The following is a 23,297-nucleotide window of genomic DNA, read 5'->3' on the forward strand; positions in this document are numbered from 1 at the left end:
GGAGCAAGAAAAAGAAAATGACTGGTAAAAAGGTTAATAAACAAGAAGCTCAATACATTCAATCTGCTATTTGTGTAAGCAGGGTATCAAAGTTGCATTATAAGAGGAATGGCACAGAAATGACCATTTTTGTATTTATATTGAAGACATGAAGATTCTGTTGACTAATACATACAACATGCCATCCAACGAATGTACATTATTTCAACAAACAAAAAAAAACTCAAAAATATTTTGAGAGCTTGTCATTGAAGTGTTCACCTTTTCTGTGTATTTTGTTCAGAGTTTCTTAGCACTGGTAATCCCCCTGTATTAATATTAAATTATTGTTCTTCTTCCACCTTCTTTGTAATACTCTGGCAAACAAAGATCTTTTCTAAAAAAGTTTTGTGAACAGAAAATGTTACATCGCTTCCCCTATGCAATTTCTAAATGAGGAAACTCTGAGCTATGACTCTGATTGGCTGCTGATTGTTTCTTGTGAAAGCTGCACGGAAAAGAGACCACTACTTTATCTGTCATAACCAACAAAACTGTTGTGTGAGAAGAAAGAAAATGGAGCGAGAACCACAGAAAATAAAAGAGGGCTATTTGGTGAAAAAGGTAAGGCATTAAAATATTCTTCGAACTTTGACAAACATGGAACTTTATGTAATTTTTTTCTGTTTTATATGGGACAATGAGCAATGTGCAGAATGCTTTCAAAGCACCAGGTGAGCTATTACCTGTCATTGTCCTGACTGCTTTCATTCATAAAGGTTGAATGTGATTGACTGCTCAGATCTTCTGTTCTTTGATACCCCCTCTGAGCTTGGTTTTCCCTTTTCCAGAACTTTGATACATATACAGGCAGATACAGTGGGGGTGTATATTAGACTAAAGCTGTCCCTACATGCTAGAATAATGTCACCCATGATGAACGGTTGTCCTCATGTTGAAAATTCTAGCACATGTCAGTGCCCACCCCTCCCATTGTCATTGATTAATCTGCCTTGGTGGATGATGAAAAACGTATTGGGAACGACTGCTGTGCATTCCTATGGAGAGCACAAAAGGAGAGCACAGTGGGGAGCTGCTCACGCCTCCTTCCCTCTCTATAGAACAGAATGGTGCAGTATGTACAGTGCTCATTCATTCATCTGTCATTGGAAACAATCACAAAAGATTGTCTCCAGCGACATAAATCTGATGTCTGTACATGGCTTAATGCTAGGCATATGAAAATTTCTTTCAATTTTATTTTTAAACATTATTATTACAGTAATAACAGCATCATTACAGCTGATTCTTCCCTTTGATCAACTAAAAATATTTACCATCTATATGTTCAAATGTTCAGTATTACAATTGTTTTCACTATTAGATCAAATTGAATGATTATGATACAAAAAGTGGTTTCAAAATTTGATTTGATGGCTGAAAAAAATAAAACACATTGCCCAATCAGTTTTTTAACAATACTCTTTCTCAAAAATCAACTGTAAGTATAATAGAAACCACAATAAGCTTGATTGATTCAAATTTTTATCTAATGGAACAAAAATATTGCATAATGGTAATAAGACTTAATGAATAATTCTCCTTTTCTTATATTCCTGGCTCAATTGACAGTAGTTTAGTTCTAATTTGCTTAAAGTGAACCAATTTTGACATTTTTACCATTTTATTAAAATGGATGGCTAGCCCTTTTATATAATGATAATATGTCTTTTTTTCAAATTTTATTTTATAATGGACCCTCCCCCCAAAGGGAGCTCTGTCCTTACTGCTGTGGGGATAAAGACTGAATAGGAAATCTGGAGCCTCCAGGGATACATACGTCACGTATCCCAAGAGGTGTCGGGCTGCTCACTCTGCAAAAGCTTTAGATTTCGATTGTCCATGTCAAACCGAAAATTTAACGATTGGTCATTGGTGACGTCATTCAATTTCACATCTGATCATTTTATTGGATTGGCTAACAGAATAAAAATTTAATGTGTCCGTGTGTACTAGACTAATTCTTTTTAGCTTTTTGGAGTAATCTGCATAAATGTTGGTTTAAATTTATGCAAGGACACAGCAAATTCTCCTATAGATACATTAATCTTTTAGTATGTTTAAACCCAGTGGGCATTTTTATATAATGTTTTTTCAGGCAATTTTTGTCACTTGCTCTCTGAAAGCATAGTACATATTGTTTTTGTTCTTCCTAGACATGCATAGCTTGTATCAAAAACCAATACAGTTTTTTCCAGCATTCAAAGTGAAAATGGCAGAAAATATTGTTTGCCATACAAAAGAAAATAATGTCCAGATATGTTGAATTAAAAAAAGCGAAGCCTAGGTAGATAGCCCAAGGATGCTCCAAATGTAAACACAAAAGAGGAAAGTTAAAGTGTTAATGTACATTGGTTAAAGTAACTAACGTACCATAACTATTTCCTTTTCAGAATAACTGTGAGTCATTTTTCATTTGTTTATTGTTTATCAAGCTAACTTCAGTAACAAAGCATTCCTGAAAAAGCAGACCAGTTATGCGAAACGCGTTGAGTGACAAATTTGATTCTGTCCCCTCTGATATTTAACGGAAATTCACCATTTATCTGGTTGCATCACTCTGTTTAGTGGCTAGGTGGGCCCCTGCTATGTTTTACCCCTGTGAGGGTGATTTTATATTGTTTCAGATTATTGTTGATCTATTTTAAAAGATATATCAATACATTTTGTGATTTTCAAGGAAAAAAAAAACTTCCTTTGTGTAGGTACCTAAAAAATCCAACTTCTCTGGGAACCCTCACTTTATAGGGCTTAGGGCTTATAGGGAATTCTTTTCCCTATGCAATGCATCTACTATTTAAAAGCAAACGCATTGGTTGCATTTGACCTGCTTGAATTTAAATGCAATTGATTAGGACATTCTGCAATCAAAGAAATTCAGAGCAACAGCAGCAGATCACACCTCTAAAGCAATATGTACTGCTTTATAATAGTCAATAGGATTTCACTCATCTGCATTTGATGTGTGTTTCAAAAGCATGTCAAGCGCCTAAAACCACGCCTAGGCCTTAAAGCAGACTTATCACAAAAATTTTTAGTTTAAGAGTTAAGGTAAGGGTGTAGATGACCCTTTTATGTAAAGAAAAAATTAGCTTAAAAAGGGGAAGCCCCTCCCACTCTGTCTATACTGCTGCGGTGGTAAAGATTGAATGAGTGCTGGGTTACCTATGTCACATGTCACATATCCCAGATGGCTTCCGGGTGCAATTAAAAAAAAAGTGCCGATCTCACGAGAGCACATTGAGATCGGCACTCTTACCTTTTCATTTACAGCAGGATACGTCACCCAAACTTGATCCTGCACAGTGTGAGATCTGGTGACTAAGACTAAGAAGAAAACGGGAGACGATGGCGGTGCCCACTACTTCCTCTGCGCCGGGATGGCAGGACCAAATCTAGGCCAGGTGTGGAGGAAAGAAAATTGGGAATTCTCTCCAATAGAGACACTCAGTAATAACCTAACATGGTTTCTAATCCTTCAGAAACTATATAAACTGCAATTTTAATAGGCCAGCATATATGAGTTATACTGTATGGTAGGAGCATTAGATTGTTAGCTCTCTGAGGGACAACAAGTGACATCACAATGTACTCTGTAAAGTATTGTGTAACATGTTGGCACCATATAAATACATAGTGATAATAGGATAAGCACCAGATGGTATTAGAATGTATTTTTGTTTGATTTAGATAATACTGTCTACAGATAAAAAAAATACTCCATCTTTTCCAATTCTAAATCTGAATCAAAATAAGCTGCAATTAATAAAACTCATATGTTTATGAAATATTCCTTATATTAGGCTGCTCATAGTCATGAGTGCAGACTAGATAATGAAGCAATTTCCTACTTGTGTACTGGAGTCCAGTCCCTTTTGGCATGACCTCCTACTATGATTGCATGTTCCATTGTAAGTCCTGTGTTAAGCAAATTCTAAAAATCAGGAACTCAAGTCAATAGTTGTTAGCAAATTACTATACAACAAATACTCCCAGAGGCTGTGGCAGATGAAGCTGACATTTGTGAGAAGCATTACAAAATTTACAAGAAAACTAGAAAATTAAAAATAAGTCCACTGTCATAAGAACGGGGGAGATAAGGTAGGGCCTGCCTTCCTATAAACTACAACAATGGCATCCGGTAAGTTCTGCATCCGGCTGATTACAAACAGTAGATGGACGGTGGGCCACCATTACTGAAGGGTTGGTGAAAAAAAATGAAATATAAGAGTCTGAATGTATGTATCAAGCATTAGCTTTTTACATTATAGTTGCAAATTCACCTCTTTGGAGTTCAATGCTACATCGCCTATGGTGGAGACCCTGTACTCTTGCTGTAGCCGAGATGCCTTTTGTCCATTGATATCTATACACACCTACCTGAAAAAAAAATAGTCACAAATTCTAATCTACTAATGCTAATTCACCCGTACTAATATTTTGTTGGATAGCCCTTTATAGCTTGTATTACGGTACACATTCACCATGGTATCATTTCAATAAACCTATGCAATCACAACATTTATTTCCACCCAGGGTTGCATAATTTATTGCCAAGATCTTGTAATAAAGATGGGAGAGTCAGATCTCTGCGTAAAGTCTTCTCCAACGCATACCAAAGACTCACATGGGGGAAAAAGTCTAGACTCTGTGGTGGCCGGTCCATGTGTGAAAATGATGTTTCATTCTCCTTGAACCACTCCTTCACAATTTAAACCCCATGAATCTTGGCATTGTCATCATGGAATAAGACTATGCCATTAGGGAAGAAAAAAGTTAATTGATGCAAAAACCTGGTCATTCGGTAAACGTATATTAGATAGCCAGCTGACCTTATTTATTGCAGACATAATGTTGCTAAACCTAGGTATGACCAACTGATCATACACCACACCAACAGGCTAGGGAATTTTGGGCTGGTAATATATAATAATTGCTCACATAAAAGAAGTTTGAAAACCTAACAGACAGGTTAGGTGACAGTGGGACTCTGCAATGACTGCAGCAGCCTGATGGAACTGGTAAATAAAATGTATCTTGCCAATGTACGGAAATCAATGGGTGATTGAAAACTATTACAACGAAATTTGAGGAATGTTAAAGTGAAACCAGAATATGTAGGAGGCCCCATGGAGGTTAAAATGTAGGCTATACACACAAGGCTTGATTCACAAACAAAAAAATGCAAGTTTTAAAGTAAAATAACATTTGAAATGTTATTCAAAAATCAATTCTTAAATCCTTTTAATGCAACAAAAGATTAACGATTTGTAACAGGAACATGTAAAAAGAATTAAATAACAAAACATCATTTATGTGGTATTACTGTCATGCATTTTAGACAGGAAAGAAGAGGAAAATTAAGTGAATACAATAAATAAAATTATACATATTACACTAAGGCAGGGGTGGGCAAACTTTTTTTAGTCAGGGGCCACAAAAAAATTTGCCAGAGAGACTGGGTCGATGGTAGAGTGGACGGGGCTTATGCCATCATGACGCTCCTAAATGTAACGTCATGATTGCAAAACCCCAACCACTCTTCCATTGCAGGCTCAGATCCGGGACGTGTTTCGCGGCTTTGGCTGGTGCGCCCCCCGGCGGTGTCCTTCTCCTGACCCTGCTCGGGGTGGCACAGGCCAGAGCGGCAGGAACACCCAAAGGACCGGAGAAACATCCCCATTAGGCCGTAAACGGCCTGCGGGACGTAGATAGCCCATGCCTGCACTAAGGGGTCTATTTATAAAACAGTGAATCTGACATTACCAGAAACGTTCCCTGGTATAGAATCTTCCAGGTTCATGTGTTTCAATGGCTATAATTGATTCTCTACCATTATAACGTTTCAGGGAATGTCAAGTTTACTGCTTTATAAATAGGCCTGTAAAATTTGTATATAATTCCAGGCTAGCTGTTGGAACCTTTTTATACATTTTATTTTTTTTGTATACACATGTGGAATATTGTCTTCCAAGATGTGCCAAAATTTTACCCAAACTTTACACATTTTTCACATTGGATTCAATTAAAATGAATCAAAAATAAACGCTGATTCACAAATTTTCCTGCTGAATCTAATGTATGATTCTATATGAATCCAAAGCCTGAGATTCTGGCACCATGGCCATTCAGGAGGTGGCTCTCCTTCCAGCAGCATTGCAACAAGACACTATGCTAGAGTGAAGCACCCTGCCCTTCTGTCCCCTGTGACATCAATTGCCCCATGTCCCACATGTTCACAGGGGATAAAGTCCAATAGTGTTCATTATTTAGGCATTGATTTATTCGATCTCATATAGAGAGGCAATTTTTTTAAATGAGCTTCCCTTTTTTTCCAATCTCTAAACTATTTTTAGAATTGACATTTTATTTGTTTATATCTATTTCTTAAGATGCAAAATGTAATGATGAAGTGTTGCTCCATCTCACATTGAACAATGACACTATTGTATGGTAATAGCATTTGTGGATCCACATTCTAAAACAACCTGCTTTCCCTGAAAATTGTTCCTGACTTATTTCTAAAGATATCTTTGTTATTTTATTTGGTTTTATTTTATTCAAACCCTTTTATTCAGCCCTAGTATATTGAAACTTTGCAAAGTCTTACTAAGGGGCCTAATTATAAAGATCTGTGGATTCTGCATTGTGTACAGAATAGGACAATGCTGAAAATACTTCACAGTAAGGAACAGAACACAGTGTGGAACCATCAGGCTCATCAACAGGTGCATTTGCTTTACTGTCCCAAAGCAAGTGAAGTGCTAAGCTCATTTACAAAGCTCACATCATAGTTTATTTTTTAAATGCCATAGTATCTTCTTATAGAAAATCAATAGTATGGCATCAGTTAGGTCATACCACTGATTTATAAAGGTGCTCTCAAGGGCCATTTCAGACTTGTAGTTGAATGTTGTACTGCAAGCTCAACTGTGCTACTAACTGTTCCCATTCAAGTGAATGGGAATGGTTGGGAACCATTTCCAAGGCTGTGGTTGCCATGGATTACGGTGCAGTTCCTGTACACAAACAAAGTTGATTCTTGAAACAAGTTGCTTCTGGTCATGCACTTGCTTTTATTTCTCTGAAGGAAGAATTGCAACTCAACTGCACTCAACTGATCAACAGAGAGGTTGTGAAAGACTGCAGACGATAGCATAGAAGCTGAATGTGGGTGGCTGGGAGAGGCTAATCATGTGGTTTTAAACCAGAGGTCTGAAAAGTGCTTAAGACTTCATCTTGAATATACAGTTGATTTTGATCTTAAATATGCAGATTCAGGCACCAGTTGCAAAAATGTACTGAAACTAACTACTGAAGTAGTGAAACTGCAAAAAGTACAGAGAAAAGCAATTAGGTCAGGGATGTCAAACTCTGGCCCGCAAGGTCCTTCTTTTTGGCCCCCAAAGAATTCTGAAAATGAATTACATCTGGCCCGCCTGCCCGCTACTACATATTGCAGCGAGTGATGCCACTACTATAAGTCCCGGCACCACTCGCGTCTAATGACCATCGGCCGATGCGTGGCCCCGCATTGTTGTTCTGTTCTATTGACTGTTCTATAGATGCAAGTAATGCCGGGAATTGTAGTCTCGGCATCACTCACATCTATGGAATAGGAGGTGAGATATCTCTGCCTCTCCCCACCCCCTTCTCACACATCACAGGCACCTATAGTAATGCCCTTTGTGTATTTGAGGACAGGAAATATTTTTTTGGATGGTTAACAATAGCTGTTCTACTCTAAATAAAACAGGTTAGAAAAAATTTTATTGGGTAACAAATACAATAAATGCTCATTGGAAGGATGGTGGCAGTGGAAGATCTCAGCAGTTAGTAAAACTCACCATTTTTTCCTGATATCTCCATGGCATCACAAATTTCCAAGAAAACATGGTGTCTTGGTGAACAACTGGTGATCCCCTCTTTATTAGAGGTGTTTTATAACTAGATACCCTGCCCATATTTTATGATATTGTATTGCTAATCAGTTTTCTGTTTTCCATAGCACTAGACATTTGTACGGTGCATGTGTTTATTTAACTTAATTCCTTGTTTAATTTTTAATAAACATTCAATTCACAAGTATTTGTTTCACAATTAAGTTTTACATATGTTTGGAATAGGTATTTTTCTGCATGAGATAGACATTTAACTATTGTTACCTTCTAATTCTCATTAAGATTGTCTTTTGTTTAATGCATTGAAAGTCTACCTCCACCCGAAAAAGCTTTTTATCTGCTCTCCTCATTATACCCCTTATAGAGCCTTACAATTTTATTTTTTTTCGAGTAGACATTTTTTTTAAAAATAGGTCCCAAAGTGTACATAAAGATACACTTTAGATTCTTTATCAAAATGTCATTGTTTGTGTGACAATGTAGGAAATTAACTTATTTCTCCCGGTGAGTCAGAAATTCACAAGGAAACCTAAAAAAGTTGTCATTAAAGCAATAAATAAAGGATAATCCTCCAATGACATACCCAGTCCTTTAACAAATCTCAAACATTGGAAATCTATTCTCTCTGGAAGACTTGAAAGGATATATCCTCAACAAGTTATAAATATTAGAAAAAAATGATTTTAGCTGTAACCTACTCTATCTAAAACTAAATAAAATAATTTTGCATATACTTTTAAAATACAACTTAACCTGCTAAAATAATACAGAAAATGTTGCACATAACACTTGTATTGATAACATGAGATAATAATTTTGGAGCAATGTGTTTTTTCTTTACAGATTATGAAAATGATGCACAGTAAGGAATTTAACACATCTAGTTTTTTTTACCCTTTACCCTATCTCTGCTTTATTCAAAACCAACAAAAAACAAAGCTGTGTTTTTTAGATATAGTGTGATGCACACCCCCCCAAAACCAAAAAGTCTCATGCATCTACTGTGGCATTACAAATATAGTTTACCCAATATATATATAATATGTTTTTTGGTATGTGTTTTTTTAATTTATAGATATTAATTTTGGCATCATTTATTTCCGGAATCACAGGTGATGTTTAACAAATGGAAACCCTTCTGGGTGATATTGTTGGAAGATGGGATTGAATACTATAAGAAAAAAACTGATACCAGTCCAAAGGGAATGATTCCACTGAAAGGAACTGTCATCGTTAACCACTGTCAGGATTTTAACAAAAGACTGGTAACTGTCAATCTATTTTCTGTGGCTATATGTTCCTCTCTGGGACAGTCTTTCTCAACCTTTGTATTGTAGGTGAACCATTGAAATAACTCTCAGGTCCTAGAGAACCCCTTTTTAAATTCTTTCCACAGCTCACAGTACATTAGTGTGGTAGTTAGTGGGAACAATGTCTTTTATATTGCTGGCCATTGGGAAGAATGTCAGTCTTACAACCAATAAAGATCATTGGTGTCAGTGGTACCTGACCCGAAAGTAATAAATTGCTCATTGCTCAAAAAAAACCCCTAGCAAACTCTGGAGGAAGCCTGGTTGAGAAACACTGGTCTGGATTATTCTATTTCTACTATATTTATTTATTTCATAGTAGCTGAACTCAACAGTGTTTTTGTTCAACTGACTGTCTATGTAACACTCTAGGGAGCCTATTCATAAAAAGTGTCAAAATAGTCCTGATAGTAATTGTAAAAGTGGCAATTGCTATTTTTTGGTGTTAAGAACTAAAATGTCAATTCTTTGGACAATTTTTCTTTTACAGGCAAACAGGTAGCTCACATCCTGGATTGGCTAAATTGACTCCTGGGTGATTGTTTTGTAATTGTGCTAAAATCCTGGCCAAAGTTTTTTTTTTGTTTCAAATACAATAGAGAAAGTGGTAAAGGGTAGGTCCCCCTAGCAGTCGGAATCAACATGGGGGGGGGGGGGACTTTTTGCTAACAGAAAGTGAGCAGGTGATCTTAATAACAGGGACTGAGAGAGGACATCTTCCTCACAAACAAGGAAAGTGAATCAGAGTAAGCTCTTGATGACAGAACGTGGGAATAAATCTTCTGGGAAGTAAGGGAAATCTCCTTCGATATAGTAAGTTGCCAGGGGATTCTCTTGATGATAAGGAAGAAAAGAGATCTCTTTGGTGACAGGAAATTGGACTAAATCCCCTAAAACACACCTTACAGAGAATCTCTTCTCCAGTATTTCTTTAGTGGAAAGATTTCCCTCACTTACTAGGTAGACTTACCCACTTAATTTGCTCCATCAGTTTTTCTTTTCCATATTGGTTGAGCTTTAAAAGTTCATTATGCCTTAGACAGCAAAACACAAAGGATTTATTACAAGTTTAATTTTTTAGGAAATGGAGTGTATAGGTTCAAACAAGAGATTGGGCAAAATGTGTGAAAATGGGGGTACCTGTAAAACTACCCATTTCAGGCAAAACCCATCTAAAATGCTAACTTTGTTTGGCAGTGTAAGAAATGTTAAAGTTTTGATATGAAATATTAAAACATAACATGATATACAATTGCTAATCGGCAATATGTTTTCTCTTGTTAGCTTGTCTTTAAGCTGACCACCTCTAAACAGCAGGATCACTATTTCCAAGCCTCCTATCCTGAAGAACGTGATGCTTGGGTGAAAGATCTTAAAAAGGCTTCAAAATGTATTCAAGAAGGACAAAGGTTTGCTAGAAAATCCACAAGACGATCCATCAGATTACCAGACAAAATCAATTTAAGGTTAGCTCCTTGTCTGAAATTCTACTGAAAGTGGAAAGATATAAGATTATAATATAAAAGTGTATTTGACCCCAAGGTTCTAATAACAGCACTTCTTGTTGCAGGCTGACAACACCAAGCCATTGGCTCACCTTTAGCAACAATGTTGTCATTCTCCTGTGTGCTCCTTCAGTTGCCGTCTAGGTTTCCTATCGGCCAGACCTTATAGTGACTTGAAGGAGGGCACAAGCAAGACTGACAACTCTAACGCTAATGGTGAGACACTGATTTAGTCTAAACCTCCTTTCTGGGCTGCTAGACGTAATAGGCAACCTAGTAGGGAAGAGAAACTGTGCCAAGGTACTATTCTCGGCGTCACTGATCCACTAAGGATGTTTAATTTTAACTTCCTGTGCTAGTGACTACCTTTCTTCAGTCTATTAACATATTTGTAAATTTTCTCCACACTCCATACCTATTTCCTCCACACTGCTAAAGCCTGTTAACACATATGCGTATCTTTTTTTTTATCTATAGTGTGTATGCCTGTTTTGCTGTGCTGATATGAATTTTATTTCATAACTATGAGCAAACAAGCGTTGTAAAGAATCACATAGGTGCATTTTTTTGGACTGTAGACACTGAGGGCTCATTGAAGATGAGTGTTGATGCACCAAAAAAAAAACACGCAAAACAAGTTTACAGTTGTGGAAGGGTCCTTGGTGTTTGATCTTTGTAAGGCCCTGGTCCAGAACCAGTGCTCACCAGTTGTCAATCTAACCTACGTACTCTTCACCTATAGCAGCCTCCGAAGGCTAGTTGCTCTGTCCCAGCACCAGTTGTCCCTAGGACTTAGTGTGCAAAAGATGGCGTCTGGGGAGGACTGACAGGGGACCAGGAACCCACATGAGCAGGACAGGAAATACAAAGGGGAGTCAGTAACCAGGTAATGCGCTGATAGTACACTACAGGAGAGTCCAGGAAACAGAGCCAAGGGTCAAACACAGATTGCCAATACACCAAACAATGTATCCAAGGGTTAAGGAAAACAGTCAGGACACAAGCAAAGGTCAGTTCAGCCAGCAAATAATCACAGATTCAGAAAGCAGGTAAAGTCAGCAACAGGTAATCCAAAAAAATAATCACTCCACTGGCAGGCTAAATGCTACAATGGACAACTGGTGGGAGCTGAGAGGGTATAAAAGACCAGTGATCCATGGTGGGGCAAGATAATAGCCAGAAACTACTGCGCTCATTGGCTGAAATACAGCCCTAAAATCTCCTTCAGTTGCACCTAATCTCTATGCAGGGAATGCTGGGGGAGAACATTCATGGCTAAAGGGAAACTGGGGATGCTGTGAGCTGCAGAGCAGAGGACAGACAGCTGATTGGTTGATCATCTTTGCTGCTGCAGATGAGAATAAATAGGGCCTTCTGAAGTGCAGTGGCTTACTACGCAATATTGCCAGCTAGATAATTGTCTCCAAATAGGAATCAGCAGTTGGTCAGAAGTATAATATTTTGATATATATTTTTTATGTGAATATAAAAATTGTATTATGTTTTTTTTGTTTAATGTATGCGTAATAAAATAATCAATTCTTTTTGTTTATTATTTGAAGTGAGTTATACATGTCCATGAAGAATCCAGATCACGGAATTAGAGAGATAAAGCTAGAGAAAGACAAAAAGGTCTTCAATCATTGCTTTACAGGTAATAGACATACAAAACACATGATCTGTAATTTGTATTGGCTGGAAAATTAGTGACATTTTTTCCCTTGATTTTAATTATTTTGTCAAAATTAAGTTTTGCATACTATCACTCACGGTATATAGGCTCCTTTGTTTACTGTCTGTTGACGGTCTGTTTGTGTCCATTGGGTGACACTGACAATAATAAACACCTACACACCAAAACCTCCACAATTTGAACGTCACAAGAAATCTGATGGTGTTCTGTTGTATAAGAAACTAAGATGTTAGCAGTTTTTGTTAATCTGTAAAAAGGTTGACCCCTTTTCCCATAGTGCACTCATACTTCTTTTTCCAAGAAATAGTGTGGCCAGCTATCAATGTGATCTACAGATGAATTTTATTCATCAGACTAGGCCATCTTCTTCTATTGATCTTTAGTCCAGTTCCAACGGTCAAATGCCCAATGTAGGTGGCTTTAGCAATGGACATGGGACAGTATGAGCACTCTGATTTGTCTGTGGCTACACAGCAATGCACTATATGTTCAGACATCTTTCTCTTGTGACCAGCCCTATGTTGAAATTTTCACTAAAGTAACTTTTCTTCGGAAATAGACTAGCTACCCCCCTACCATCACCACACATCAATAAGCCTTGGGTATCCATGATCCTGTTGCTGATTCACCAGTCAACCATCCAGCCTTACCCAAAGTACTCCACAAGACCTGCTGTTTCCAGACATTCTGACCTACCGTAACCATTACAAGTTTTGCCATTGTCAAAGTCTATAGGATCTATATGTTGGGCGACTTTTTCTGCTATCAATATATAACCTTTAAGAAAACTGTTCACTTGTTGCCTATAATGATCAATCCATTGACAGGTGCCACTGTAATAATCAGTGTTATTCACGTTACCTGTCAATGATTTGAATGTTGGGGCTGATTGCTGAATGATATTATTATTAGCCAGTATTTATATAGTGCCGACATATTACGCAGTTCTTTAAATGTTTCCGTATTCATTGTCATATATACCATTCAAGATATTGCAAAGAAATATTGTCAGCACATATTAGTCTAAAATTATTCTAAGTGTATAATATTTTTTAAAATACATAATTGGCTTGGTTAAGTAATAGGCATATAAGAATGACAATTAGAATACTTACTGGAACACGTTGCAGAGACCTACTTATGCTAGGGACCCAAAAATGTGTATCTTACATGTTTTATTGTCAGTTTGTCACTAAATGATAGACTATTGATAATTATGTGTAATATTGTGTCATTTCTTCTCATCAACATAGGCACTTGTGTAATCGACTGGTTAGAATCAAACAAATCAGTCAGAAACCGCCAAGAAGGACTCCTCTTGGCTTCTGCCCTACTTAATGAAGGTCACCTTCAGCCTGCTGGAGACGTGTCCAAAAATGCTGCCGAAGGCTTGGCAGAAACAACTTTTCTGGATACTATTGAAGCATTATATTACTTTGTGAGTATATACAGTGCAATTATTGTAGATCTAGATTAATTATTTCTTAAAAGCTTAAATTAGATGACATTCCTTTCACTACAGCATTTTGTATTGTAAACAACTGCCCTAAATATAAATCTTGTGTTCACATGTTTTCATGCAGTCCTGCAGTCTTATTACAATAATGTCCTTTCTGCATGCACTCCAACAAGTGTCTTTATTTTATTTCTTTATTTCTTATGGGGGGGACACTAACATGTTAAAGCTGAGATTTTAGCAACTTTAAACGTAAAAAACAATGTAAGGAGGAGACTTTTTCTTTTTTATGTTAATGTGGTTAATATGTTAGTGCTGCGGACTTTAATAAAGCCATTCATCATGTTTCCTGTGCTCAGAGAGCTCTAGAAATCCGGAGTGCCAAAGCCAAATAAAATGTATTGGATCAGACCCTTGTTGGTCCAACATGTCCTTTGCACAGCTTTAAAATAAACAGTGCTAGTGCTTCCGGACTGATATTGTGGATTTGTGCACTGTGCAGGAGCATGTGGACAATTGAACCACTGCACTCCATAGGCCTGATTTATTGAAGCTAGGATACACTTCCATCAGTGAAGCTGGGTGATCCAGCAAACCTGGAATGGGTCTAGTCAAAGACTGAAAACATTTGCTAACAAATAGCAAATAACGTTTAGGAAATCTATTCCAGGTTAGCTGGATCACCCAGCTTCACTAATGAAAGTGTATCCTCTCCAGCCTTGGAGAACATTAATAAATCAGGGCCCATGTGAGAGCAGCTACTTTGATTTCCTCCAGCATGCTGCTAAAGACTTAAATAAAGAACTACAGGACACATTGGGTCTGATATAATAAAGCTCTCCAAGACTCAAGAACATAATCCATCAAGGGCAAAGCTGGGGAATCATTTGCTATTATTACCAGGTTTGCTGGATCACCCAGTTTCACACGTTAGTGCATCATCTCCTGTCTTGGAGAGCTTTAATTAGACCCATTATGAGAAGAAACATTTCTGCTATGCATTAAAGTTGTAAGGCAGCCTATCTGCACCTAGTTTATAAACAAATTGTGTTTAGAGAACTTTCCATTATACTTATAAGTTGCTAAATGACTTGTAGGCATATTACATAATAATCATAAATCTTCATTTGGACAGACTCTCATGTTTCAACATTAACCTCCCTAGCAATAACCCCGAGAGAGACTCGGGGTAGAAAAAAGTTGCTACAAGTGGTAACCCCAAACAAGTTGTTATTTTGGGCAGCCCAGCAAGGGAGAGTGAGGACAGCAGGGCCAGACTGAGCGGCCAGGATGGTCGGTGTCCCTAATACAGAGAGGGAAGAAACTGCAGGGCTTGCTAGTTAATCCCCAAATACTTCTCCACTTACCTTCACAGTGTCCCCCCCCCATCCTTCCCCTGTTGCAGTACTTTCAGCCGTAGGGAGCATGTGACCTTCTACATCCATTAATCCATTAAATTTAAAATGAAGATATTTGTGTTATTTATTTACTTTATCAGTGCAAACCAAATACCAAAGATATTTTCTGTGGGAAAACAATAGTAATTACTTTGGAATACCTGTTTGATACATGTTCTCCTATTTCCATTGGATCCTTTAGGTATATGAAAATCCTACCATATATTTTTTTATATATGTCAGGATGTTCCCTGTAAATCTCCTTTAATGATAGTGTAGGTTCTACCTAAATATCTACCGTATGTTCTTATTCTGCAGTCAGACAGCGGATTTTTCTGTGAAGAAAATTCTAGTGATGATGATGCAATTCCCAAAGAAGAATTTCGAGGTATAGTTGTCAAGCAAGGATGTTTACTGAAACAGGTCAGTATAATCAAAGGGGGGCAATATCAATAGAACCATTACAACCCAACTGTTATTCATGCAACATACAGATGGAAAAGTACCAACTGTTTTTTGAGGGTCTAAGTAATCCATTAATTTTGCATTTAGTCTGGAAGGCCCTTGTGCCACATAGTTTTTAGTGGATGGAGTAACAGCCATTTTGCCATTTTGTTACCGCCTATGATTCATAGAGATGCATTGTACAGTAAAGGTAGCCTTTAAAGTTAGCCTGCCAAGGGTACCTGCAGGAGAAGGACATTCACAGTGGTGGCCCACGATGCCTGCATCCTTTTCTGGTCTCTACAGCATTGAATACATTTGGAAACATCAGACATTTGTAACCCTCCCTGTCCCTTCATCCTCTGACCCCACACTAACCACTGACCCTGATAGTCATATATGTGGTAAAGGGTAAAACCAGAGCAGATTGAGGTAGACACAGGCACATAGGCATTTGATACCCTTGGAACTGTCAAGTACCTGTTTCAGGGCACCTACTTTCAAGATTTTGTGCTACAGGGAATTTGAACATAAAAGAATGTTGAGAATTGAGAAAACTGAGCCTGATTTATTAAAGTTTTCCAAGGCATGAATGAAGTCTTGGAAAGACTATCATGAGAGAACCTCGAGAAGCTTGAGTGATCAAGCAAACCTAGAGCTGATTCCTTAAAAAAATTTGCTATTAGTTTTCAATCCTGATCCAGATCCATTCTAGGTTTGCTGGATCACCCAGGTTCTCCCATGTTTGTCTATCTTCTCCAGTCTTGGGGAGCTTTTATAAATCAGGCTCATTGTGATGAAACATTAATTGGTACAACTAGGGAAGTAACAAGTTTTCCTGTATTAGAATGAGGGATTCCCCCACCCCATGATTATTTTATGTTGTTACACCACTCATGATGTTTTTGCAATAGATTTTATGTATGTCGTTTATATTTTTGAGAAGCCTTTTTAGATGTACAACTCAACCAAGAAACTTCTGTAAATATGTGTATTGGTATCCATAAGTCATACAATATAAACTTTGCTGAGCTCTCTGTGCTACAAGGAGTTACTAATAATTTTACAAAGCATGGTGAACACGTAGGAGTTTACAGAGGAGAGCTGTGACCTCCCCGTTGTGGTTTAACACTTCCTCTTTCACTTACTTTTCAAAAAAGTTATTTATATTGTGTGCTGATCACACTCCTACAAAAGGCATTTTACTCAGTACACATGTAACCACAAACAAGAGAGGGTTTGTGTGTGTGCTATTGTCAGGAGTCTGAAACAGAACATTTATTTCAGCCCGAATTTTATATTTATGCATTTTTTTCTAAAATTTCCTTTGGTATAATGCTGATATAAAGAACAGCCGTAGTGCAGGGGAAACACTAAAAGGGAAGCAAACAGAGAAGATCAGCATTGCTCTTCATTTTACAGTAAATTAGGAAATATGGTGTAATGAAATAGGGATGTCATAGAGATTGTTAGTTGGCCATTCAGGTCAAACTGGCAGTATCTCCTTATAGCCCACACCCTTTGCACTTTATACTGAACCATCCACCCCCTCTTGTTGTGTCCCTGCTTCATCAGAACCCATCAGAGGTGCCATTTTATGCCTCATTTTCTTTTATGTAATAAGCCAAGTTTAAAATAAAATCCTATTTCTAGATTATTTATAAACATCCAAAAAAAGTCAAGTAAATGACTAATATTGGTCCAGTTTATAAAATGTGTTTTTCCATATTGTTTTTTTCTTTTAAATGCATCCTAGGTGTTTAAAACAACTACAGGTAGTCCCCGGGTTACATACGATATAGGGACTGTAGGTTTGTTCTTAAATTGAATTTGTATGTAAGTCGGAACAAGTACATTATTTTAATAAATGTAATTAGGACAGATGTTTGTCTCAACATATTATTAGGCAGCGTGGTGTCAGTTACTGTATAAAAACCTCACTGTGAGCTAATCACAAACAAAGCAAAAAATCTTTATGGAGCCTAGACATTTATTAACTTCTGGAGCAAGCTGTGCTTTGATATGAAAAAAAAACAACTGCAAAGTTTGTCTTGGTCATTAAAGAGTTACAAGAGGTTGCAGAAGAGCTCAGTCCTTAAGATCACCCACAACTTCAGCTGTGTTTAGCAAAAGATTTCTTCTGCAAGTCATGCAAACCACCCCCTCCCCCCATCTAGCCTCCATCCTGCACACGAGCGAGCAGGGAAGCTCTGTTCGTATCCAGGAGTCATCCATATGTCAGATGTCCCTAACTCGGGGACTACCTGAATCTCATTCTGCAATACCCACCTTTATTTTATTGCAGTACCCCATTTTGGCCACAAGATGTACCCAGTCTTCTAGGTTAAATGACACCCAGAATCAATCAACCTGGAAGACTGTGAGTGCAGGGTGTCATATCCTCACCCCCTGAGCACATTACACTGTACTTTGTTGATGTCATTACTTCAGTGCTGTTCTCTGCATCTTCCCGGCCTGGCAGAAAACGTTTGGAGAGAATGCATTACGATAGTGATCAGCCGGAAGAGATGAGAAAAAGTAAAAAAACATTAAATGCCACTGGGAGGGATCTAAATGGGGAAGGGATGATTTGGAGGGGGAAGCAATGAGGCTAGCACTGTGATATAAAAATCACCTTTAAAAGAACTCATAAGAGTTTACTCTTTCCATTTCTGGGATTTCACCTCTACTTCTTTCTGAAGCAATCAGAACTTGTTGTGAGGGGAAATTCCTCTAAAAAATTGGGGGATAGATGTTTTTTTTAAAGGAATTGCCCTAACCATAAAAAGTGTTTGTTCATTGATCATAATTTAAATATTTTTTTTTCTGACTCTCATTTACAGGGACACAGAAGGAAAAATTGGAAAGTGAGGAAGTTTGTGCTCAGAGAAGATCCTGCATACCTGCACTACTACGATCCAGCTTCGGTAAGAGAAAATTTTTTTGTGTATTTTTGTTTTTTTTATTAGATAATCCCTAAGGGGCCCTATTTTCATTCAGCAAATTAAATCATTACTTAACTACATATTTGTGTGTGCACGTTTTTGGTTTTAAAACATGCCCTGTCTGATCTCATTAGCTGCAGACACTATGGAGAGATTCATTACAAAAGTTTACAAGACTTAACCCATGAGTGTTCTTGCTCTCTAGTTGTAGAATACAAAGCATGTGAATAAATAATTTTCAGGTCTAAAATCCCTTTCTAACATGCTAATACAAAATATTAAAAAAGAGTACTGCAGTAGGTAAATTTATTGTTTTATGTTATCTTTGTTAGAAAAATTATTTTTTCATCTTTTAGTTATTTTGGTATTTTCTAAACTCAGTTTGGATATAGATATATGAGTAGAATCCTCCTTTTAAAATGTTGCTGCTTTTTAATAGTTTATATTTTTAGTCTATGATACAGTAGCTATATAATGAAACATATTGTAGATTTGTCACAGGCTCAGTAAGCCACATATCTCCACCTTAATGAGCTGGATGTAGCCATAAAGGTTTTTAAACAGATTGGGATCTTGCATTTCATTTAAAAAAAAATGTCCTTTGAGTTAATGCTAATAGGAGATTCCCCAATTACATTTAGTTCGTTGATTATCTTTTTTTGTATTTCCAGGATGACAGTGAGCCCTTGGGATCCATTCACTTAAGGGGCTGTGTAGTGACCGCAGTGGAGAGTATGTCTGATGGTAAGTTGATCACTAAATTCAACATTTTAAATACTTTGAATTAATGCACACCACGTACCAATATCTTTTATCAGTTTTTAAAGGAAACCCTAAACAAAACTATTATATTTTATGTGTCCTGGTGACATTTTACCAAGCATATATCAATGAGAATCCAAAGTTTTACTGCCTAATATGGGTACAATCTCCCAAAGTTCTAGGTTCAGTTATAAGTGCCATGTCACAAAAGCATATGTCATGCTGTATTTTTCATTAGCATACAGTCTTTGCTAACGTTAACAATATTTATGACTTGATAAATATGACATACTACTACACTGAAAGCAGACCTAAACTATTTTTTTTTTTTTTTGAGGCGGGGGTTTAAACACTTTTTTTAAAAAAAGGGTAACGCCCCTCTTCTTTGGTCATTATCGCTGCAGCGAGACAGACAGACTAGGAGTACAGAGCCTCCTGGGACACACAAGCCATGCATCCCAGGAGGCTTTCAGTTGCTCCTTATTCATATGTCTATGACCAGGCATGCGCAGAAGGAGCTTTTACTTTAATGGGGAAAAAATGCTTATCCCATGCCTGCGCATTGAGATTGGCACTCTTTTTTTCTCCATCTACCGCAATGTGAGATCGGGTGCCACAGGCAGAAGGCGAAAGAAGCGCAAAAAAGATGGCTTTCTCCGTGCCTGGACAAAGGTGGATTCAGATCCAGAAAACCTCCAGAGGGATTGATAGATCTAGGAAAGTAAAGGGGAGTAATTTTTATATTTTTATTTTTAGTTTTTTCCGCTTTAAGGGCCAATGTTGACAGGCTTTGGAATCAGTTTGACAATCCTCACTTAAAGCACACAAAAGCCTGTCCACACATTACCTTAAACCAGTGATCGCCAACCTTTTTGGACCCATGGACCAATAAATTTACTGGCTCTGGACTGCGCATGTACAGGGGAGCCGTGTGTCACTCAAAGAGGAAGAAACCTTCCCCATAGTGATGTCATGATGCCAGAACCTCGCCCACTCTCCCATTGCAGGTCTGAGCCTGGGATGGGAGAGTGGGTAGATTGTGTCCGGGGACACAACCCGCCCACTTCCCTGAGACCGCGATCTGTACAGGGATCATGGTCTGCGGCTTGGGCCCGTGCATCCTCTCAGCGGGGCTACACCTCTCAGGGACGCACCGGCCAGAGCCGCGGACCACCAAAATTTTCTTGCGGACCACCAGTTGGTGGCCTCTGCCTAAAACAAATTACTTCTGTGATGTGAATTCTATCCTTCATTGTTTTAGTAAACTGCTACCTACCTGTCATCTTGTCTAGTGTTTCAAAACCCATTTGCCTTCTTCTGATGGAAAAGTTCTTTGCTTATTTAATTTAGAAAATAATATTTTATTTTCTTCTATAGCAAAAAAACAAGAAGTTGATGGAAACCTTTTTGAGATCATCACAGCTTCTGAAATACATTATTACCTGCAGGCTGCATCAGCAGAAGAGCGCAAAGAGTGGATTAAAGCTATTCAAACTGTCTCCAAAATTGGAAAATAGATTCAGACATCAATGCAGAGTCACAGATTTGTTCTGTACAGTCTCTCCAAGTCATAAAACAGAGATGTATTTAATCATTAGATTACCATTGTCACTAAGCCTTGAGCCGGGATGGGGAGGAGGGAATACTCAATTGTAGATATGTAATGGAATTTTGATGCATAAATTACCATAATAAAGAAAACTTGTTTTTCAATTTAGATAGAGTGGGTAAGTGTTAGAGCCTCTAACTGCCAATGTTTTTTTTTATTGCTGTCAATGTCTTTATGTTCCGATGCTGTCCGCATCCTTCATTGTTTGTACAGGCATAAAGGAGACAGGAAATAAGGAAAAATCTACCCAATGGAATCAAAGATTTTTACCATTGTTATTTAAAAAAATTTGGGGACAGGCCTTAAAGTATTAAAGAAAGGCCGGAATCATGTAACATGGATTAGACTACATGTCGTGTCTTTGAAGTATTACCTTTTGATGAAATCCTGTAAGGTAAATAAAATATGAAATACAATTGTTCTGTAGGAGAGAATTGTATTTCATTGTTTGGCCTGGAGTCCACCAAGCAGTGTAAGTAACATCTTATTGGAGAAAGTGGGCCTAATTTAATAAAGCCCTCCAATGCTGGAGAGGATACACTTTCCTCGGTGAAGCTGGGTAATCCAGCAAACCTGGAATGGATCTGGTCCAGGATTGAAAACATTTTCTAACAAAAAGCAAATGACTTTTAAAAAATTAATTCCAAGTATGGATCACCCAACTTTACTGATGAAAGTGTATCCTCTCCAGCCTTTGAGAGCTTTAATAAATCAGGCCCAATATTTCTGCATATTTAGAATCCAGTCATTCTCCAATCAATTAGGGGGTGTCTGTCTTTTTAGAAATAGATGTAGATTTGCAATGCTGTTTTGGGGTTAATGCAAAGCAAAGCATATTGATGAATCCATAGATAAGGATTTGGGCTCATTGCATTAACATGTTCTTAAAGTCTTGCATGCATGCCATGCTTTCAGTACTGTGCAGACTTAAGCTCTGTACAGATATCCGATGGAAATTGTTGGATTGTTGCTGGAAATTATTTTTCTTGACCTTTTCAAGGAAACAAATCAGTGCTGTACACACAATGCAATTCAATGGAGAGGGAGAATGAGTGAACAGCACTTTGTTGTGCTCTCCTTCATTGAAATGCACAGTAGTCATTCCTTAATGGTTGTTCATCAATCCGCTATGGCAGGACTGCTGTACACATGTCAGATTTCCACCTGAGATGAACAAGACCATTTGTCTTTGTTCAGAATCATCTAGCGCACATAGCTTTAGCCTTAATTATAAAAACAGATTTACTTTAATAACAAACTCACTTGTCGCAGTCTACACTAAAACCCACTGATTTAATAAAATGTATCTATATCTGTATTTTTTAAGCACTATAAATGAAAGACTGTCACAGTTTTTTATGCTCTCAAAATGCCATTGGAAAAAGAATCTAGATGTTTATCCAGGTGACACCTAGTGGTATATCCTGGAATTGCATTTGTTTCTGGTTTGACAGATCAGAGCTGTCAAAAAAGCTATTTGTAACACACTTTACATGAAGACACAGCTCCATCTGCTGGTGGCCAACAATAATGCGCAAAAGATAATTTAAGAGCAAATGACCCATCTTAACTAACTCAAAAGTACAATATATGTTAACCTGTATAAATAAGGGAAAATATAAACAGGCTGAGCCTATGTGACCTAATTTTTTCCCTTTTAAATAAATGTTTTAAAAATAACACCCCATTGATGTATTTATTTTTTACTATGATTTTATTGGTATTTTTACTAATTGCTATTTATATTGTTAGCGGTGATGGACTCATTGGTCCTGATTTACTAAACCTCTCCAAGGCTGATGAGGATAGACTTTCATCAGTGAGGCTGAGTCACCCTCAAATGGATTTGTTCCAGGATCCTAAACATTTGCTAGCAAATAGCAATTGACTTTGAAGAAATCCATTCCAGGTTTGCTGGATCACCCAGCTTCACTGAAAAAATGTATCCTCTGCAGGTAAAAGTAGGTACATCGGATTAGTTTGAGTTTGTAATAGGTTTACATTTGTATCAGTTTATATGTGAGAATATGTGGTAAATAAAGGTAAACACTACGCCATAAGAAAAAAAAAAAAAACAACCCATAAAATTGGTACAGAATCCACTTTATAATTAAACACAAGCTACAGTATTATATGATATAGTTAGACCAGACCTGAAACAGAACACCCGTTAAAAAGTCATCTTGTCTGATTGGCTTATGCTTTCCCTGCAATTTTTCAGTCTTTATATGATTAG

General features: G+C 37.5%; 1 protein-coding gene across 1 annotated transcript; it reads left to right on the plus strand.

Moving 5' to 3' along the window:
• Positions 1–416: 416 nt before the first annotated feature.
• PLEK (pleckstrin) lies at positions 417–22,741 on the plus strand. The gene is made up of 9 exons (XM_072409585.1): positions 417–603; positions 9,053–9,205; positions 10,535–10,716; positions 12,318–12,409; positions 13,702–13,886; positions 15,620–15,724; positions 18,589–18,672; positions 19,362–19,434; positions 20,830–22,741. The coding sequence occupies exons 1-9, from the start codon at positions 556–558 to the stop codon at positions 20,967–20,969; spliced, it is 1,062 nt and encodes a 353-aa protein (XP_072265686.1). The 5' UTR covers positions 417–555; the 3' UTR covers positions 20,970–22,741.
• The last annotated feature ends 556 nt before the right edge of the window (positions 22,742–23,297 follow it).

The sequence above is a fragment of the Pyxicephalus adspersus genome, chromosome 4 (assembly GCF_032062135.1).
Source record: "Pyxicephalus adspersus chromosome 4, UCB_Pads_2.0, whole genome shotgun sequence".
NCBI classification, from domain to species: Eukaryota; Metazoa; Chordata; class Amphibia; order Anura; family Pyxicephalidae; genus Pyxicephalus; species Pyxicephalus adspersus.

Coding starts and splice junctions, on each gene's coding strand:
- PLEK (XM_072409585.1), top strand. CDS start 556: ATGGAGCGAGAACCACAGAAAATAAAAGAGGGCTATTTGGTGAAAAAG. Junction 10,717..12,317: donor CCAGACAAAATCAATTTAAG/GTTAGCTCCTTG, acceptor TATTATTTGAAG/TGAGTTATACATGTCCATGA. Junction 12,410..13,701: donor CTTCAATCATTGCTTTACAG/GTAATAGACATA, acceptor TCATCAACATAG/GCACTTGTGTAATCGACTGG.